The sequence below is a fragment of the Gossypium hirsutum genome, chromosome A02 (genome assembly GCF_007990345.1).
Source record: "Gossypium hirsutum isolate 1008001.06 chromosome A02, Gossypium_hirsutum_v2.1, whole genome shotgun sequence".
NCBI lineage: Eukaryota > Viridiplantae > Streptophyta > Magnoliopsida > Malvales > Malvaceae > Gossypium > Gossypium hirsutum.
Window position 1 is genome coordinate 106,566,299 of NC_053425.1, and position 21,632 is coordinate 106,587,930.

At 33.3% G+C, this 21,632-nt stretch overlaps 1 protein-coding gene across 2 annotated transcripts; it reads left to right on the plus strand.

Annotated features, from left to right (window-relative positions):
- Positions 1 to 8,926: 8,926 nt before the first annotated feature.
- LOC107940589 (histone-lysine N-methyltransferase SUVR5) lies at positions 8,927 to 19,004 on the plus strand. Of its 2 annotated transcripts, none has more exons than XM_041080716.1 (12): positions 8,927 to 9,454; positions 10,772 to 11,289; positions 11,644 to 11,946; positions 12,043 to 12,153; positions 12,850 to 12,960; positions 13,368 to 16,250; positions 16,591 to 16,752; positions 17,096 to 17,212; positions 17,281 to 17,381; positions 17,461 to 17,598; positions 17,923 to 18,010; positions 18,241 to 19,004. In XM_041080716.1, the coding sequence occupies exons 2-12, from the start codon at positions 10,804 to 10,806 to the stop codon at positions 18,346 to 18,348; spliced, it is 4,608 nt and encodes a 1,535-aa protein (XP_040936650.1). In that variant the 5' UTR covers positions 8,927 to 9,454; positions 10,772 to 10,803; the 3' UTR covers positions 18,349 to 19,004. The 2 variants fall into 2 exon arrangements, with proteins under 2 accessions (XP_040936650.1, XP_040936659.1); XM_041080725.1 differs by lacking the exon at positions 8,927 to 9,454 and adding an exon at positions 9,480 to 9,636.
- Positions 19,005 to 21,632: the final 2,628 nt, after the last annotated feature.

Below are 21,632 nucleotides of genomic sequence, written 5' to 3' on the forward strand. Positions count from 1 at the left end.
GAAGAAGAAGCCCCCTCTATTACATTCGGATATGGCCTTTATAGCCATTTCTATACAACATTTTTTTAAATTTCTTGCCATTGCTCCTTGTCGTCTACTCTGTCTTGGTGTTCGTTTCATTTTGCAGGGCATGGAGGAGTTGGTGGAAGTGTGTGATGCCTGGGAAGTGCCTGGTCTCGGGCAAAGGAGGAAGTGGTTTGGCAGCTCGTGTGGGGGCTGAGTGGTAGCGCACATGGGGAGGGGTTTGCTGCTGAAAAATGTTTTAGTTTTTTTTTTTGGGGCTAGTATTTTGAATTGGGCTAGGTTGTTGGGTTAATTTGTAATGGTTTATTTATTTATTGGGTTTTGGGCTGTTGAGGTTATTGGGCTGAAGGGTTGAGGTTTAAGAGTGGGCAAAATTGGGCTATAACAATATGTATTGTTAGAAATTGGTGTGGCTAACGGAATAACTAAAAAATGACACGTGACATGCCACATGTACCTTTATGTTGATGTATATGGACTAGTTTTTAATAGAAAAAATAAATAATTTTTTTAATAAAAGAACTAATTTATTTTTTTATCTGACGTACATAAACTAATTTGCTCAAATTTTTTAATAGAGGGAGCAAAATTGAATTCGACTCCTAGTATAAAGTTTTCCATAATACTTTTATCGAAGCCCTTGTACAATAAGTCAAATTGCATTTTATCATATTTACTTAAAGAATGAGCAAATTAGTTTTTGTACATTAGATAAAATAGCAAACTGATCATTTATATTAAAAATTCTATCAATTTCTACTGTTGAAAAGCTATTAACCATCTCAGCTTTTAATAGTAATTTATGTAATTTTTAACAAAAAGAATCAATTTACTTTTTTTATTTAACTTACGTGCATTACTTCACCTATTTTTTGGATAAATGGAGTAAAATACAATCTAACTCCTAATATGAGAGTCTTCGTGATACTTTTATCCTCATAAAGGCCAAAGTAAGGGATCTAAGTTGTGGTTTCAAATTTTTTTTTAATTATTTTACATTTCATCATAATTATTGATCTAATATATGTTATCTTGATCGATTTCAATAAATATCGATGATGAATATCAACAATAAAAGATATTATTAATCGACAAACTTGCAATATATCTAATTTCATTTGCAGATAAAAATCAAATAAATCATTGTCAAAGGTCTTGTGTTGTCATGGTCTAAATTCTCCCCATTAAGGTATACAATGCAAGTGTAAATCAAGAACATTGAGGCAATGAAATCCCCCATTTGTTGGTTATCTTTATTCAATTTTCTCAATCAACTCCTTCAAAATTTGAACAAAAACACAAAAGGAGCTATGTACTATCAAGGTCCACAAAACAAAGGCTCCTTTCTCAGCCTGTGTGGTTGTAACAACCCGGTTTTGACTCTAATCGGACATAGTGGTTTCGGGACCACAAGTCCGAGTCAAAAAAATATTTTAATATTATTTTGTGTGTTTATTATGTGTGAATTTAATTGTGTGAAATTTTCGTGTTTTAATTTTGTCATTTGAGTGTCCGATTAAATAAAAGGATTAAATCGCTTAAAATAAAAATTTAGGGGTTAAATCTAAAAGTACCTAATTGTTGTTGTCTTTTTAAAATGGGGGATTAATGATGCAATTAGACTAAAACATAGATAGTGGGTGGCAAAGGACTAATATGACCTTATTATATATGTTTTGTTTATTAATTATTAAAGGTTAAATAAGTAAATTAATAAATAATGTATAGTATAATAAAACAAAACATAAAACAAGCCATTATCATCTCTTTTGTTGGCCGAATGTTGCAAAGAAAGAAAACATCCATGGCATTTAGGGTTTCGGCACTTTACTAGCTTGATTAAGGTATGAAATTGTTTCGATTTTTGATGATTTTTACGTTTTTGAGATCGTTGCTTTGAATACTTCAAAACCCATGTCTTAATTTTGTGAATTGATGAATATTTTGAATTATGCCATTGATGAATATTTGTGTTTTGGGATGTTTGATGATGAATAATGGAAGATATGTCTTAGATTAACATGTTTTGTCTTGGGATTTTTGATGAATTTGAGTATTTAGGGCTAGATTGTGAAAATAAATTTTTGAGGGACTAAAATGTGAAATAAATGAAATGTATGGACTTGTATGAATACAAGGAAGATTCGGCCTAACTATAGTGTTGTGAGATTTTGTGTATTTTGTGTTTTATGCAATAGGGACTAAATTGCAAAAAGTGTAAAATGTCTGGGGCAAAATGGTAATTTGCCCATTTAAGTGTTTTTGGATAAAATTGAATGATTTGATGAATAAAAGGGTTAAATTTGACTATGTTTAGATCAAGGAACGAAGAAAACGAATTTGGATCGGGGGAAATCGAAGGTAATCGAATAGTCGATCGTGTTTGCTGATATCCGAGGTAAGTCTATTAGCAACTAAAAGTTATTAAGTTAATATTTATACATGCATACTAATTTTATCTTATGATTGAGCTATAATTTAGAGTATAATAGTTGAATAAACTTTGGACTATAGATATTGTATATAACATGTTCGAATATACAAGTATGATCTTGTATAAATTATTGGATTAATCAAAGGTATGTATAAGATATAGGTATATATATATATATATGGTTTGAATGATTATATAAGTATGTATATATATATATAAAGTCGAATAAGCATGCAAATATACATGTATGCGTTGTGTATTGAATTTAGTTATGTCATTATATAAGTATGCGAGGATTGATTGTGCATTTATATATGTACAAGTTTTTGTTTTGAAATTGAGTATGAAATTATACATTCATATGGTAGATTCGAATATGTATAAATGCACATGTATAAATTCTTGAATCGAAATTTGGTATGGAATTATATATGTATGTGAAAGTTTCGATTTTGTATGTATATTCACGTAAAAGTTTTTGAATGGTAGTGAAGATATGAAATTGTTAGTTTGAATTATTATAAAGTGATTGAATATAATACAGACGTTACGTCTAGCAGGCTTAATGCCGGTGAAGTAATTCAGACTTTAAGTCTAGCAGGCTAAATGCCGGTGATACATTTCAGACTTTAAGTCTAGCAGGCTTAATGCCGGTGATACATTTCAGACTATATGTCTAGCAGGCTTAATGCCGGTGATACATTTCAGACTATATGTCTAGCAGGCTAAGTGCCGGTGTACTGAATCAGGCTTTAAGCCTAGCAGGCAAAATGCCGGTGAATCTGTTTAAATTGTGTTAGAATATGCAATGGATATATCTATGATTTGTGATTATATGAAATCGATGAATACATATGTACATTAGATATATGTGATTGCTGAATTTATAAATGCATATGGTGATATGTGGTAGTTAAACATATATATGTTGAGCCTATGTGTTTGATAATTAATCATGTATGCATTTGAGATATATATATATATGTGTGTATTTCGAATGTATGTGTTACCTAGGTATTCAGGTATAAATTCATAATGAGTATATTTATATACAAACAAATATAAGATGTGATTGATGTATATATATTTGTGTTAGATTTGAATTGATTTAGAACATACCATGAGTGTACATATACAATCGGTTTGATATGTATATAATATGTATATGTATGCTCGGTGGTATACATTCAATTGTAATGTTGTTTTGTATAATATATATATTAAACTGAATTCATCCGACAGGTATACATATCTGACTATAAATGCAATGGTCTGAGTAGAATAATGTATGAATGTTAGTTGGTTGTGTTAGTTGAAATTTCAGTAGAATAGATTAAAAAGGTTATAATAATTATGTGTTTATAATTATACATTTAGTTATGCTGGAGACTTACTAAGCTATAAAAGCTTACTTCGTTTGCTTTCGTTCATTCGTTTTTATAGATTTGGAGACGCGTTACGAGCTCGGGGATCATCAGCACAGTCCATCACACTATCGACTTCTTTTGGTATTTTGTTAAATATTTGAACTCGATCTTATGGCATGTATAGGCTTGATAATGTTTTGGTTAGTTTTGAATCCTATATTGTAAATAGCAATGGGAAAAGAGTTTAGTTTCTATGCTTGAATTTGATTATATATGTTCATGAATTGGACTTGCATTTGGAATTAGATATTAAAGTTATGTTTATGTGAGCTTGGTTTCGTAATGCCTCGTAACCCTGATTCGGCGACGGAGACGGGTTAGGGGTGTTACAGTGGTACTTTTCATGTGATGAAACATGTCTCATAGATTGTGAAATACTAAAAATCATGTTTCACCAAAAAATAAATATTAATCTAGGTAAAAATCATGTTGACGCTAAAAATATGGATAAATCAGTCATCATACTTTAGATCAAAAGTTAAATTGGTTATTCTATTAAAAGATTCATTCATTCATATTGCTAAAAAGCTAAAATGAGTAACAAAATAACCAAATAGTGACACATGGTATGTCACGTATATCTTATGTTAATGTGTAATGACCTATTTTTAATAGTAGAAATTCATAAAATTTTTAATAGAAATACCAGTTTGTTTTTTGATCTAATGTAAACGAACTAATTTACCCTTTTTTTTAGATAAAGAAACTAAATGCAATCTGACTTATAGGGATTATTATGATACTTTTACCAATTAATATATTATAAAGGGATATGGGGAAAATTAGCAGCCATTACCAATACCATCTATGTATGGAAACTGAAGAATGAGAAAAGCTGGTACATTTGATTTACTAAAAACTCCATTTTCCCTATAAATGAATGAAACATCCAAAGGTGAAAAAAAAGGGTTTTTCTTTTTTAACTTTTATGGTAATTTCAATGTGAAAGTAAACTGCTTGAAAAAGTTGAGAACTTTAAGAATTCATTGAAGTTTGCTTTGTTATTACTGGTTATATAACAGTGGAAAGAAACCCGGTAAAAAAAAAACATGTTTGCTTCACTAATTTTCATAAAAATGGTTAAAAGAAGAAGAAGAAGAATAAAATCTAATGTGACTTTTCAACTCTTTTTAAGCAGATTTTTTTTTAATCTATTCTCAAAGGAAGAAAATAGAATAAAGGGTATTGAGCAAAAAGGCCAAAGAACATGTAAAAATACACCAAGGTGGAAGAATCCCAGATTTTATCTCAAATTTGACATTTTCATGGTTCATTTCAATGGTGTAAATTAGCTTAGGGAAACAAAAACAAAAACCATAGCCAAGATAGCTTTGCTTGCTCCCTAGTTTCAATAGGGACAAGGCTTTTAGGTCTTGATTTTTGTCCTTAATGAATGTGCTTTGGTTGTACCAAATTGTAGCAAATCTTAGTAGTTAAGATGCCATATGATCTTTCAACTAAATCAATATCTAAAAGCTAATTACTTTGACTACTATCATAACTAAGTTTTAAGATTTGTGATAACTTCTGATGAGACCAGTTCATAGATCGAATTATTCGTCTAAATCTGAAGGTTCGCTCGAAATTTGGGAGGATTTAGACAAATAAATTAAGCCCATTTAAAAAATGGGATGGGCTTGGACTTGAACATTCAAGACGAGCTTAGCTCGGCCCGACCCGTTTTAAAGTTTATAATATTTTATATTATATTATTTTTATATATTATGTAATTTATAACACATTAAAAAAAACTTATACTAAATATAAAATACTACTATAATATAAATATTAAAATAGTATTAAGATGATTATATAAAAAAGTTAATAAATAAAAAATATAAATTTATTAAATATTAAATTAAAATAATATAAACATTAAAAAAACTAAAAATAATATGGTTGAGCTTAAAATGGATTTGGTTTAGTCTTTTTGCAAATATGAGCGAACTTGAGTAAAATTTTAGGCTCATATTTCAAGTTAGGTTGGGCTTAGACAATCATAAAGTTTATTAACATCATGCTTAGACCTAACTCGACTCGATCATGAGCACCTCTAGTTGTGACCAAAATATGAATTTTATTTAGATAATACAAAAAATTTTATTTAAATACTAAAATAGTATTCCAATACCATTATTTATCAAAATGGTATGTTATGAACAGTGTTGAAGGGTAGAGGATGAGAAGGTGGCGACACCACGATTGTTTTTCCACCCAATAATAACCCCATCATTAGCCTATGATTAGTGTTGAAAATATATATATTGAAATGGTGGAGGGCATACGAATGGCGACACCTATATTTTATATCAATACACGAGTGAGAATTGAGTTAAAATACAGATTGAAGAGGTGGAGGGCATGTGTCAAGCGACACCCAGATGTATGGCTTGTATTTTATTTTTTTTAAAGGTTGTATATGGCCTGTATTCTGATCGGATTTTTTTCAGTCCGTATACTAGTGCCGCCATCCATATGCCTTTCACCATTTAAATATATATTTTTTTCAACAAAAATCATAGGTTAATAATGGGGTAGAAAAATAATGGTGGTGCTGCAACCTTCTCACTCTCCACCCTCAATACTGTTCATAACATACCATTTTGATAAATAATAGTATTGGAATACCATTTTGGTATTTAAATAATTTTTTTGTATTATCTAAATAAAAGAAACCCAAAATATCTCTATACATATATTTACTGGAAACTTTGGATTTCCTCTTTTGGGTCTAAATTATTTTTTGTTTTTCCATTAGGCTGAAATTTTAAGGCCCAAGAAAATTCTTAACAGGCCCTGAAATTTAGTAGTAGACGGAGAATGGGGCCTATTCAACAATTGAGGGGCTTGTACGGGAGCTGAAAGCTTGAAAATCCGACATCGTTCTGCTTTTATAATGACTAATATTAGGGAGGAATAAAATTACAATAACCCATTCCTTGCTTTTGTAGTTTCATGGCTTTTATTCTGCCATTCAGGCTTATAAAATGTTACATACAGTTTGATTGGCAAAACTTGAATAAATGGCCAGAATATTGCAATGATCCTAGCATGGAAATTGATTCCCACCATTAATTTTTTACTTGTAATATTCTCCTTTAATACTTTTTCCCTTGATTATCTGCATTTTGGATCATGTTATACATATATATATGTTCTGATTAAGCATCTCCATGAAAGATTGTCTGAAAAAAACAGTAATCAAATTATAATGAAAGTATGATGTTAATTGTCATGTCATATTATGTATTCGCCATGATTTGAAAGACTGTATTAAGCTAGAAATGGTCTTCAAATCCGGTTTCTTTCTGTTGATGTTCAAATATTAGTTTGGTGGTTTGCGGCGGCCGTTCGGAAGCTGAGAGCCGTATAGATGAAAAGAGTTGGAGATGTTTCCGAAGTGAGCGAGAGGTCTTTTTATTCTCTTACCTTTCTTTTTATGTCGGGAGTAATTGTCCTCAATTAAGTCATTGGTGTGTAAGAGCTATATATAGATTATGTATAGCGCGTAAAAGTATCATAAAAACTCTTTTACTAAAAGTTAAATTGCATTCTGTCTTCTTTAGTTGTAAAATAAGAAAATTAGTCTCGATACGTTAGATTAAAAAGTAAGTTGATACTTTTTGTTAAAATATCCATTCAGTTTTATTATTAAAAATTGGTTTCTGTATGTCAACAGGAGGTCCACATGGCACGCCATGTGTAAAAATCTAGTTATCTTATCAGTCATGTCAGTTTTTAATAATAAAATAGATGAAAATTATAATAGAAATGACCAATTTACTCGTTAATCTAACATACAAGTACTAATTTACACACTTTTTGAGTGAAAGAAGAAAAATATAACCAACTCCTAATACATGGCCTCCATGATATATTTATCTATATAATCCACATGTCTATAACTATTTAACACTTGGCAATGTGAAATGTTGACAAATAATATAACTAACAAGTGTAAGTCATGTATAATTTACGTGTCCACTATTAATTATAGATTATTATAGATGTCTCTTAATTTTACTCCACGTTATATTAATTTTTAAAATATTCGTATTTGATACATGTTAATCATAAATATGATCAACATGTAATCTTAAAATTACTGAATTTAGTGTTTATTATTAGAAAAGGATTTGTTTCATTGAATTTATTAATTTTACCCAATGTAAGATTTAGCCATTAGTTCTAAATAAAGTACATTTTTTTTTCAAATATTATAAGATTTTAGTCAACTATTAGAATTGGACAACAAGACAAATTTGTGATCACATGGCTTTGACACTTAGAAAATTTCACATATAGACTAATAAGTAGTAATTAGAAAAAGGTTAAATTATGATTTTGGTCCAATTCTTTTCATATTTTAGATTTAATTTTTATATTTTAATTTTATATAATTTGATTCTTTTACTTGTTAATATATGATTAGTTAGTCAAAATAGTTAATAACATTAATTATTCCAGGTAAAATATTGATATAGATTTTTTTTAAAAAACTTTCATTTTAACAGAAAAAAATTATGTCAACATGATGAGTTAGAATTTTTTTTAAATCGATGTTATTATTTTAGTCGAAATAATTAAAGGCGTTAACAATTTGGATTAAATAATCGCATCGGAAAATAGATATTAAATTCTGACAAATTAAAATATAAAGATTGACATAACAAATTGACCAAATTTAGAATTTAAGCATTAGAAGAAGATGGTGGAATTAAAAAGATCAAATTATGAGGAATTAAGTGATTTATACACTTTTTTTTTCACTTGATTTTTTGGCAAATTTAAAAAAGACAAAAATGAAAAATATAGAATTAGTTTGATTGTAAAAAAAATACCAAGATATACATGATTGAAAACTAAAAATTTATACTTCGAAAAGTAAAAGGACTATAAGGATTAAATCAATAAAAATACATAGTATAAGGACTTTTTTTGAAATTCGACCATTTATAGACTTCACACGGTACCCAAAAATATAAGGCGCACCACAATTTCGCACATTGATTGATAATTAAAAACCAAATCTGATCTCTCTCTCTATCTCTCGTCAAAATTCTCTCTTTATCTTTACCAAATTAATCTCAAATCTCTATATTTAGTCAATTTTCACCATTAAACCAATTTCCCTAGTTTCTCTCCTCCCTCTGTTTAGTCAATTTTATTTACTTTTAAAATAACACCCAAAGTCTAGTTTTTTAGATTTTGACCCCTAAATGAATGACAAAATTACTGAACCAGAACAACACAAGCAAAAGGCCGTATATACAGACCAAAAGCCTGTTTCGAGTTTAGGCAAGGGTATCTTTTTGCAAGTGTGTTTCCCTTTGTTCCTTTTATATTTAGTTTTGATTTTGGCCACGGGGACAATGCCCGATTCCCCACTATATCACGACTCATGAACCACATATGTAGTGTTATATATGTATAACCTCATCAACACCCAAATCCCCTCAAAAAGAATGAAACCCTTTCTTGAATCTCATTTGCCTAACCAAAAAATCAACAACCGTGGAAAATAAACATTGGGTGATCATCCATAACAATTTTTTATATATATAGAAAGGTAAAATATATTAGCCACCTCCCCTTCTTTTTTCTTTGTCTCTCCTATGTGATGCATGTTATTATGTTTTATGTGAGTCACATTCTGCAGTCAATTTCTAATTCTTTACCCTCGTCTGTGATCTAGCAGCTGCTTACCTAGCCTTCCCCCCACCCTAGGGGAACTAACCCATTATCTTAAAAGTAATGAACCCCTTTTATTTTTTTTCTTTTAATTTTAGCCAAAATTTCGGGATATTAATTGTTCTTATGTTCTTAGATACATGTTTTATGATTTGGGGATCGTGTATATGTTTATTTGTTTACTTGTATCATCTGGAATTTGGACACACCTAGAATGTTAGTCAACATTTTGATGATATGTCTAGGCCATGGTGGGTTCTTACATAATGTGAATCTAATGAAAGGAAAGTTTTTTTTTATTTTCTTTTGGGGGTTATTATTATTGTTACTAGCAAGATAATGAAGGATGAAATTTGCTGATTATGTTAGGGTTTTGTGGCAATTCTGTTTCTGGGTTTTATTGGTTTGGGCTTTTTCTCTTGGAAATTTTGGTTTTTGAGATGCATTTTAAGATCTGGGGTCTAGCTAGCCATCTTGAAGTTTTTATATGGAGAAATAGCATAGATTTTAACAGGAACCCTACGCTTTGATAATTTAACTAAATGGGTTTTATATTTCTAATTAATACATTATTAAACGAAGGTATCTTTCAAGTTCCTGGAAAGCTTTTTCCTTTTGCTGGTTTGTTGGTTGATTTTCTTTACCTAATAAAAGACACTTTGATAAATTTACTGCTTGAGAATCCAAATGAAATGGTTGATAATAATAATAAAGACTGCAATTTTGGATTAAAATTATGCATGGATTAAGTAAAACTTGACCATGGATTTTGTACTTGATCCAGGGTGTTTAAGAAATTTATAAGTTGCTGTAAAAGGTGAGGAACTAAGGAATTTAATGCTGACAAAAGAGCTTTAGCTTTAGCAACATGGAAGATGTTATGTTCTTTAAAATCGTAAATAATGCTGTGGTAGAGACCATATTAAGTTGGTCATTTGACCCCTATCTTGGTGTTCGTATAAATGAGACAGCAAAGCTATGTGCGTTTTACATGTTCATGTTCAAGTGTAATTGGTATCTTCGTTCTGTCTTCCTTTCAGTCCTACATATACTATGTCATATATGCATGTATGTATATATTAAATTTTCAGTATATATATTGGACAAGGCTTCTTTTGCAGCATCTTACGATTGCATGGATTGAGCTTTGTTTGGACAGTAATGACTTTGGTTCATAATCAATGTTTATATGCAGATTATACTGCTTTAGAGATTCCGGTTTGAATCATGGAAGTGCTGCCCTGCTCTGGTGTTCAGTATGTTGCGGATTCTGATTGTGCTCAACCGACTCCAGAAACAACTTTTACTTATGACCCAGAATCTAATTGCTTGGAACAAATGAAACAAGTTCAAGTGTCAGATAGTAGGATGAATGACTTATTGGTGACTAATGAAGGGAATCAAACTGGAAGACAGGATGAAGGTCAAGGCACAAGGGGTGAATTACCAATTTCAGAGGAACATCATAGTGGATCTTCATATTATGATTGTCAGGCAGAAGGCCAAAGATTATACTGTGGATCACATGATGATGAATATGATAATTTGAATGCTCAGAGTTGTTGCACTGGACCTTATTTGACCTCTGAAAGTTCTCATTTACTCGTTAACACCATCAAGAGTGAATCACTGAGCAACAATAGGGAGGGAGAGTTGTCTCTTTCAGAGCCCAAGTGGTTGGAGCATGATGAATCTGTTGCATTGTGGGTCAAGGTAGCATATTTTTCTTTTAGCTTTGGTTTCCTTGAAATATCATATCTCTTATCTAAATATTATGGTTTGGACTTGCATTACGGCAACAGTTTCTAGGACGTTTTCTCACAATATGCCCTATGTTTATTTTCTTGGAAATGGTTTATTTGTGTGCTTTATGGATCATCCATTTGACCACTTAGGTTCCCTTGATAATTCCTGTATCTGGTCCCCATTTAAATATATATTTTGCTTTTTTTTTTCTCATTTTTTAGATATAGTTTCTTATCATTTTTTTATTTCTGATTTTCTGGAAGATAAGGATACATGCTAAATTTATTTTCATATGATACGCTTCTGTTTCTCCAAGTACAGTGGAGAGGAATATGGCAAGCTGGAATCAGATGTGCAAGGGCTGACTGGCCATTATCAACTTTAAAAGCAAAACCGACTCATGATCGAAAGCAGTATTTTGTAGTATTTTTTCCTCACACCAGGAATTATTCTTGGGCAGACATGATATTTGTCCGACCCATTAATGAGTTCCCTCAGCCTATTGCATATCGTAGTCATAAAGTTGGACTGAAAATGGTTAGAGATTTGACTGTTGCAAGGCTGTACATACAGCAAAAGCTAGCTGTTGGCATGCTAAATATAATTGATCAGTTCCATTGTGAGGTAATGATTTCTGATCTTTATATTGCTTGTGTATTTAATATATTTCCGCAATTCTTCATCTCTATTCTTACCAGAGTTCTATTCCTATTTGTGTAGGCTTTGATTGAGACAGCACGTAATGTGGTTGTCTGGAAGGAGTTCGCTATGGAGGCTTCACGCTGCAATGGTTATTCTGATCTTGGAAAGATGCTTTTGAAGCTTCAAAGTGTAAATCCTTCACTTACTTGACATCTAGATTCTTTCTCTCTCTCTCTCTCTATATATATATAAATATAAATTTCCTAACTGAGTTGGTTCGTGACACCAAGTCAGTTGGTGAAAATATGAAAAAGCCAAGTTATTAAACTAAAAGAAAAAGAATGCAAGTATAATTATGTCATTTAATTTTTTTAATAAAAAATCTTTTTTTTTTTAAATTATCCACTCCTCTAAATTTATGCCCTCTTAATAGCCAAAAAAAAAAAAACCCCTACACACTGTTATTCACATAACTTCTCAAATTATTTTTGTCAAAAAAATATATCATTATTTCTCAAAGTAAAATTATATATATTTATATTCTCTTTTTCTCCCACATTGTGGTGGAACAAATTCTAGTACTTCATAAAATGTCTGAAAATTCTCAACATTAGATGATGGACCAACCATATAATATATGCATTATTTCTCAAAGTAAAAAAAAATATGCATTGAATGTTTGTATTATACGAGATATTTCCCGAGGGATCTGGATGAACACAAATCCTTACCTGTTGACGTTAGTTGGGCAATACTGCTATCAATATCATAATCACTGTGTTATCTCCACTGTAACCTTTCATCTAATTTATCTCTATCTTGTCCACTATTTTCTTCTTGTACATGCATTAAAAATGTAAGCAGTAATATTTCTCTTCTCTGCAGATGATATTGCCGAGCTACATAAATGCTGACTGGTTTCAAGAGTCTTTTCACTCGTGGGTGCAACAATGTCAGAATGCACATACTGCTGAATCCATTGAATTGCTAAAGGAAGTATGTCTCACTCTATTGTTGCCTGTTTATGTTATTATTGGTGCATACTGTCATAGTATGTGGATTGTAATTAACAAATGGTCTTCCCATATTTGTAGAATTTCAGTTACCTAACATTCACTGCCACCTCTCCCTTATCACCTAAAAGAAGAAGAAAAGAAAGGGAATGAAACCTTCTTCCCTTGACCTTTGGGCATGGAAGTAAAGGTTTTATAATTAACCTGAACATTCCATCAAGGCAAACAAAGGGCCCTGTGCATCAGTTGCATAACTTTCTTTTCTTGCTGGGCATACCATTCTTAGGATTGCATAGTCAACTTCATACTTTTGAGTCAGGGACTATTCATTAATGCATCAGTTGCATAGTGCATGTTGAAAAGTAATATTTCTCTTTGCCATTGATTCAGGAATTGTATAATGCTATACTATGGAATGAGGTTAAGTCTCTTGGGGATTCACCGGTACAGTCCACAATTGGTTCTGAGTGGAAAACCTGGAAGCATGAAATTATGAAATGGTTCTCAACGTCTCATCCTGTATCTACTGCTGGAGATGTCAATCAACGGAACAGTGGTAGTCCCTCAAACACAAATATACAAGTTAGCGGGAAGAGGCCCAAGCTTGAAGTTCGTCGTGCAGATACAGATGCCTCCCAAGTGCAAAGCAATGGATCTGATCAAACAATGGCTGCTGAAATTGACTCTGATTTTTTAAGTAACCGAGATGCTGTAGATGTCAATCTGCCAATACCACGACTTTGTAGAAAGGAAGACGAGAGAGAGGAAACCACACCAATGGACAGATCAAATAATTTGACTGACAGATGGGATAATATTGTTGTTGAAGCAAGGCATTCAGAAGTCATTCACACCAAGAATGTTGAAATAACAACAGCAAGTGAAGAGGTCAATAGTACCTCAACTCTGCACATTCAGTCTAAAGAAGTGGAATTAACGCCTGTGAATGAAGCAGTTGCTAAGAAATCCATGGATGCTGGGAGTAAAAACCGACAGTGCGTAGCATTCATAGAGTCGAAAGGAAGGCAGTGTGTGAGGTGGGCAAATGAGGGGGATGTTTATTGCTGTGTGCACTTGGCATCTCGTTTTACCGGTACCTTCAGCAAAATAGAGGTGACAACCCCCGTTGATACACCAATGTGTGAAGGTACCACCGTGCTCGGTACTAGATGTAAGCATCGGTCGCTATATGGCTCCTCATTCTGCAAAAAACACAGACCTAAAAGTGATGCAAATAATAGCTGCCATTCTCCAGAGAACAAACGAAAAAGGAAGCATCTGGAGATTATTCAGAGTTCAGAAACCACATTCTGCAGAGATATAGTGTTGGTGGGAGACAATGAAAGTCCCTTGCAGGTGGAGCCAGTATCGGTAATTGAGGCCGATGCCTTGCACAGAGGAAACAGCTTAATTGAGAAGCCTGAACATTCTGGTAAAGATCATGATAGCACAGAATTACTGCATTGCATAGGCTTATACTCCAATAATGGTTTTGATCCTTGTCAAGAAAGTCCTAAGAGGCATTCATTATACTGTGATAAACACCTTCCAAGCTGGCTCAAGCATGCAAGAAATGGCAAGAGTAGGATAGTATCCAGAGAAGTGTTTGTAGATCTTTTGAAAGACTGTGATTCACTTGTGCAGAAATTGCATTTACATCAAGCATGTGAACTTTTCTACAAGCTCTTCAAAAGTATTTTCTCTCTTAGAAATCCAGTTCCTGTGGATGTCCAACTTCAGTGGGCCCTTTCTGAAGCATCAAAAGATTATAGAGTTGGGGAATTTTTAATGAAGTTGGTTTACAGCGAAAAGGAGAGATTGCAAAGTTTATGGGGCTTCACTGGTGACAAAGGTACACCTTTGTCGTCTTTCGTGGAAGAACCTGTTCCATTGCCATTGGCCATCAATGATAGCTTTGATGATGACAAGACCATTAAGTGCAGAATGTGCTCAGTGGAATTTCTTGATGACCAGCAGCTTGGAACACACTGGATGGAGAATCATAAAAAGGAAGCACAACGGTTGTTTGAAGGTTATGCTTGTGCAATCTGCTTGGATTCATTTACTAACAAGAAGGTTTTAGAATCCCATGTCCAGGAGAGACACCATGTGCAATTTGTCGAACAGTGCATGCTCATCCAGTGCATTTCCTGTGGCAGCCATTTTGGCAATACTGAGGAATTATGGTTGGATGTGCTGTCAGCTCATCCTGTTGAGTTTAGGCTATCAAAGATTGCTCAACAGCATAATCTATCTGCAGGTGAGGAACCTCCACCGAAGCTTCAGTTCGGCAATTCTGTGGAGAATAATTCAGAGAATGTAGACAGTTTTCAAAAGTTTACTTGCAAGTATTGTGGCTTGAAATTTGATTTGCTGCCTGATCTTGGCCGCCACCACCAGGCTGCTCACATGGGACCAAGTTTAGCTAGCTCTCGTCCTCCGAAGAAAGGGGTTCGTTATTATGCTTATAAACTAAAATCTGGGAGACTTAGCCATCCTAGATTTAAGAAAGGTCTGGGGGCAGTGTCATATAGGATCAGGAATCGGGCAACTGCTACTATGAAAAAACGCCTCCAGGCATCAAAGTTGATTGATGCTGAAGTCATTAGTGCAGAGCCTCATGTTATGGAGACTTCAAATCTTGTTAGATTAGCAGAACCGCAGTGCTCTGCCCTTGCAAAAATATTGTTTTCCAGAACTCATAAAACAAAACCACAGCCTAATAACTTGGACATTCTGTCTATTGCTCGCTTTTCTTGTTGCAAAGTGAGCCTCAAAGCCTCATTGGAAGGGAAGTATGGCATGTTACCTGAATGTTTGTACCTTAAGGCAGCCAAGCTTTGCAGTGAGCATAACATTCAAGTTGAGTGGCATCAAGAGAAATTTGTGTGCATAAATGGATGTAAGCCTGCCAAGGATTCAGATTTTCTGCCCCCATTGAATCCCCTCCCTAATGGTTTTGAGGGTCACCAATCAGCAGATTCCTTGAAAGATGTAGATGAGGAGTTGGAACTGGATGAATGTCACTATATCATCAATTCACAACATTTTAAAAAAGGGCCCACGCGGAAGGCCAGTGTCCTGTGTGATGATTTAAGCTTTGGGAAAGAATCAGTTCCAGTAGCTTGTGTTGTGGATGAAGGTCTTTTTGATTCTCTTAACATCTCTGGTCTTAGTTTCAACGAGCAAAATGCTGGACCCTCCATGCCTTGGGAGAACTTCACTTATGTTACAAGTTCTTTGCTTGATCAATCCCTTGATCTTGATGTTGAGGTACCTTCGTATTTTGATTATTTTATTATTTTCTTCATTGCTACAACATATAGGTGCCTTACAATTATGCCTCAGTGGAGTTTACTTTGATTGCATGTCAAAGTGACCTTGCAACCATAAGCTATTCTTAGGATTCTTGATAATTCTCTTTCCTTGAGATTTCTGGGTTTTGTTTGATACTACCATGAAGTGCCTTGCAGCAGCATCCTTGTTTCATATGGATTGTATCTCACCTGTCACATGATGGGATATATTGTACATTTCTTGGATTGGCTTAACTCATATGTTTTGTTTTGTTTTTGTTTTGTTTTTCCTTCTAATTACTTACATATCTTTTCAGAGTATGCAACTTGGGTGCACCTGTTCCAATACAACATGCTGTCCTGAGACATGTGATCATGTATATCTCTTTGATAACGATTATGAAGATGCAAGAGACATATATGGTAAACCCATGCGTGGTAGATTTCCTTATGATGACAAAGGGCGAATTATCTTGGAGGTACTGTAATTATTTTCAGTCAAGTGTGAACCATTATTACTTTTCACTAAAGTGTCATATGTTGCTTGGTTGCTTATGGTGATTCTCAAATCACATATAAAAGAGCATGTGCTATTATCTTGTCAAGGGAGTGCAATATTGACTTGATATGATACCGATAAGAGTCCAATATGATTTTTTTTCCCTTTTAGACTTGCAACGTTTCACCTTCGCCATTCAGAACATTATAGAAATATATGCCCTTTTTCACAAGTAGATACTGATACATAGCCTTGTTGGTATCTTCCTGTGCACCTTGATTCTGGTTTATGACTTGAGATTAAACCTTTGGGAAACTGTGCAGGAGGGCTACCTTGTCTATGAATGCAATCATATGTGTAGCTGCAATAAAGCATGCCCAAATAGGGTTTTGCAAAAAGGTGTACGAGTAAAACTGGAAGTCTTCAAAACCGAGAATAAGGTAATTATTTCATCTTTTCCTTGTATTCTAGAGTCTGTCCTTTGACTTCGCTCCATGTTGATCTTCAGGGCTGGGGAATCAGGGCTGGTGAACCAATTCTGAGTGGCACATTTGTGTGTGAGTATGTTGGGATCTTAGGCAAGCAGGAGGCAAACAATAGGCTTACCAGGTTTCAATTTGATTTTCAGAGATCTGCTGTTACCTTGTGCTTGCCTTTATGCTGAATTGGCTGTATGATCTAATATCAGGTATGGTGGAGATGGTTGCAACTATATGTTTAATGTTGATTCTCATATAAATGATATGAGCCGATTGATTGAAGGACAAGCGCGATATTTTATTGATGCATCCAAATATGGAAATGTTTCTCGGTTCATCAATCATAGGTGAGGATACACTTGTATGCATCCGCTATCTTATACTGAAATGTTTTCCCATTCTCTTGATTCTGACATTTCCAAATTATAACTTGGCCATAAAAATTGTGTAACGGAAGATCCTGAGATTTTAAATACGTTCACCCTTTTCTAATCATATGTAATAGGGTCTTTAGCACTTATGACATTTCTGGAGTAATTAGTTTAGCCAAGTGGTTCAGCTCAACTTGCTGTTTTTAAAAAGTGATACCAAATCTCTACTTTTGAAATCCCAAATTCCTATTGATGCACTCATGATTATTTCTTCGCTTTCTTTCCTTGAATTCTTCTCAGCTGCTCGCCAAATCTTGTGAATCGTCAAGTTCTTGTGGACAGCATGGATTGTCACCGAGCTCACATTGGTCTCTATGCCAGTCAAGATGTAAGCGCATCTAAAAAATATAGAGTGCAAATCTGTTGCATATATGGAATCTTGGATGATCTATTGTTGAAAATGGTTTGTGGAATAAGATGTGGTTTAGATGGCTGAGTTTAATTGAGTGGCTAATCTCAAAAAATATATATATGTATATATAAAACCATTAAGTATTTATTGCTCCAGTGGTATAAACGTATTGAACCTAGCCACCCTTTCATTTCACAATTTTGCAGATATCTGTAGGTGAAGAGCTGACTCTTGACTATCGATATGAACTGCTTCCTGGACAAGGATATCCATGTCAATGTGGAGCTTCTACATGTCGGGGCCGCCTTTACTAAACCCTCAGTGAGCATAATGGGATCTCTATGGCATCTAAGATTTTTCTTTCGAGTTCACAAATGCGGATACCAAGCTCTAACATAATAGGAGATTTACTTCCAAACGACTAAATCTGGCACTCTGGTTCTTGCACTAGGGCCACTGTAAACTACCGAACCACTATCAATTGGAGTTCAACAGAAATTTCAACCAAGCCAGATTGTACCTATTGTAGTTCTTTCGAAATGGGATGAAAGCATGCAACGTATTTACTCATCTCTTTTTAACCTCTCTTCAATCTCCCAATTCTTTTTCTTCTATCTCGAGTAGCTAAGTCTGCTTTTGGGCAGAGCTTGCCATCGGATTTTTCCCCCTTTGATGTTCCCATCTTAGTTCACAGGTTGATAACTTAGCCTAGGAATGTTATTTAGCAGTTTTTTTTTTTAATGCATGGATTGCCTTTTTTTGGTAATAGTGTCTCAGCCTTACTTGTGACATTCTCTAATCTCTGTAGTTTTTGCTCTCTGTTGTATAAAGTTTGAACAATTCTTCCTATTGTTTAATCTCTGATACTCGTTGATTAAACGTGAGATGTGTAAGACAAGGTTATATCCTTACTGACATGTCAGAACTTGCAGTTTCCTTGAGAAATTTGTAAGCAAATTTTCTCGAGAAACAAACAGAAACATGGATCATTAAGCCCCAGAAACAAACAGAATCCACATCTGTTGTTCCCTTTCTGAATCACAAAGAACACAATGGAAGCCCATTACTGCAAGCCACTAAGCCTGACATTCCTGTTTTTGACAATTTAAGCAGAAAGCACAACAATTAAAACTCTCAGTCTCAGATTCTGATTTTCACATCAACCATAAAACCCCGAAAGTTTTAAGTACATGAATTGAAATCAAATGGAAACAAAATTGGTTCTAGTGCTAGTGGCATAATCATAGTAACCCTTCTCTTTCACCCATGTCTCAACCACCATGTGCCGTAGTGGCTCTGCTACCCCATAGCTGTTTTGCTCCGTACTTATGATTTGTCATGTTTGCAAACCAATAACCCATTTTGTTACTTGGTACCTTGCGGTTGCTTGCTCCACTTGAGAGGTCCGACCCCTACCGCAGCTCTTGCTTGGTTGTGGGCTTCCAGGTTTTCTCTGGCTGCACGTGGCAGCACTGCTGGTGCAGCCATGGTGCCAGGGCACATTGCTGGTTCAGCCCCCAGGTTGTATGGTGGCAAATGGCTAGAACTAGAACAGCAACCAAGGTGTAGATCATTTTTCGCTGGCTATTATTTTAGATGAGGTGTTACCGTGCAAACAAGGGTTGGATGTTTTAGTTTACTACTAGAATGATGAACATCACCTGATACCGTCAAAACCGGTGCAAATTTGATTACTTTGGTTGGAACAATGTTGTAAATGACATAGTGGAATAGTCTCAATCGATTGAGCCATAACTTCTAGTTTAGTTTTCTGTAGACAACAATTAATGATGTTTCTTTATTGATTGATCGGGTTTAAAGATAATTTTTCAAAGTAACCGAACTATGATGTCCCTACAATATGAACATAAGACAAAAGGCAAGGCACAATTTATTATTTAATGAAGAACTTAAAAAAATAGAATCAAAAAAATAATTAACTTTAAAAACTCGAGACAATAAAAAATCCGGATTAATCATAATTCTTCAACATTGTTTAACAAGTACAGGAATTTTACACCGAGCCATGACACCAAATCCAAGCCTACCAAACAATTTAGGAACATAAGCTTGGACCATTTCACCCAGTGATTACCTCATTTAGGAGGCCCTTTTTGCTGCCAATACTTGCTCATAATAGAGCTGAACTGATCACACAGAGCTTTAGGAAGGGGAAACCAAGATATGGCATAAGTAGGAATTGACAGTACATCATATTTGATAAGAATTTCTTTACTCTATGAAAGAAAATAATTATACCAGTTATTAATTTTTAAGCTGAATTTATCATATAAATTTTGAAAAAATTACCTTCGATAACCTATAAATTAATCTTCTTTAGATTATATATCAACCAAGCGCTTGCTTAATGTTACTTTTAAAAAAAGTTCACATCAACATTTTAACGGCAAACATTAATGGTATTTTTAATTTAGACCTAATAAAATAAAGTCTTTAAAAACTAAAATCACAATTAATAAATAAAGTTCACAAAATCAAAAAGTTAAAAAAGTGTTAAGTGTTGACCCGTAAAATTACATATTAAATGGCCTAGCGGCCCATTGGGCTCATTACTAATATCATAGAATATACAACTCACGATTTAAGCCCAATTTTCATTGATGTGTCCTCATAAAAGCAAGATAAATGGGCACTTGTGTCACTTTTATGGAAAATGACTTATAATATATATATATTTGCATTTTCAACATTTTTTTATTTTTATTTTATGAAAAATAGCTTGATTAATGAAAAATGATTTACTGATAAAGGAAGAAATAAGTTTTTTTTTTTTAAAATGACTTTTTCACTTGAAATGTGTTAGCTTTGATTTTTAAATGTTTTGATACAACAAAATAAAATTCCAAAATTCCCTTAACCAAAATTTGCAAAAAGATTACCTTGATCACATTTAAAGTTATTTTCTAGTGTTACAAATTAAAAAACAAAGTTTCGAAATGATTTAAGTAATTTACAAAATTTTTGAATGGTTCGATGACTTAAATGTAAAGTTTCAAATAGTTTAATGATTATTTTATAATTTTTTAAAGTTGAGTGATTAAAACGTAAAATTTCTAATAATTTAATGACTTTGTATATAATTTACCCTAAAAGATAAGATTTGACAGAAATAATAAAAAATTGGCCGAAAAGTAAAAAGATAATAAGAATTAAATAAATCAAAACTACATAGTACAAGGACCTTTTACAAAATTCGACCATAAATATACTTCTCACGGTAACCAAAAACATAAGAGACGCACCACAATTTCGCACATCAATTAATAAATTGAAAACCAATCTGATCTCTCTCTCTCTCTCTCTCTCTCTTTTGCTTTCTCAAATCTCATCAAAATTTTCTCTATCTTTACCAATTTATCACAAATCTCTATGCCCTTCCACCATTAAACCAAAGTTATATACTTTTTTAAAGGTTTAAAACAACACCCAAAGTCGAGTCCAAGAAAGAAAAAACCCCGAAGTCTAGTTTTTTTGGATTTTGACCCCTCATTGAATGATAAAATTACTGAACCAGAACACAAGCAAAGGGCCGTATACAGACCAAAAACCTGTTTGAGATTAGGTAAGGGTCTTATTG

Coding starts and splice junctions, on each gene's coding strand:
- LOC107940589 (XM_041080716.1), top strand. CDS start 10,804: ATGGAAGTGCTGCCCTGCTCTGGTGTTCAGTATGTTGCGGATTCTGAT. Junction 16,753..17,095: donor AAGGGCGAATTATCTTGGAG/GTACTGTAATTA, acceptor GAAACTGTGCAG/GAGGGCTACCTTGTCTATGA. Junction 17,382..17,460: donor GCAAACAATAGGCTTACCAG/GTTTCAATTTGA, acceptor ATCTAATATCAG/GTATGGTGGAGATGGTTGCA.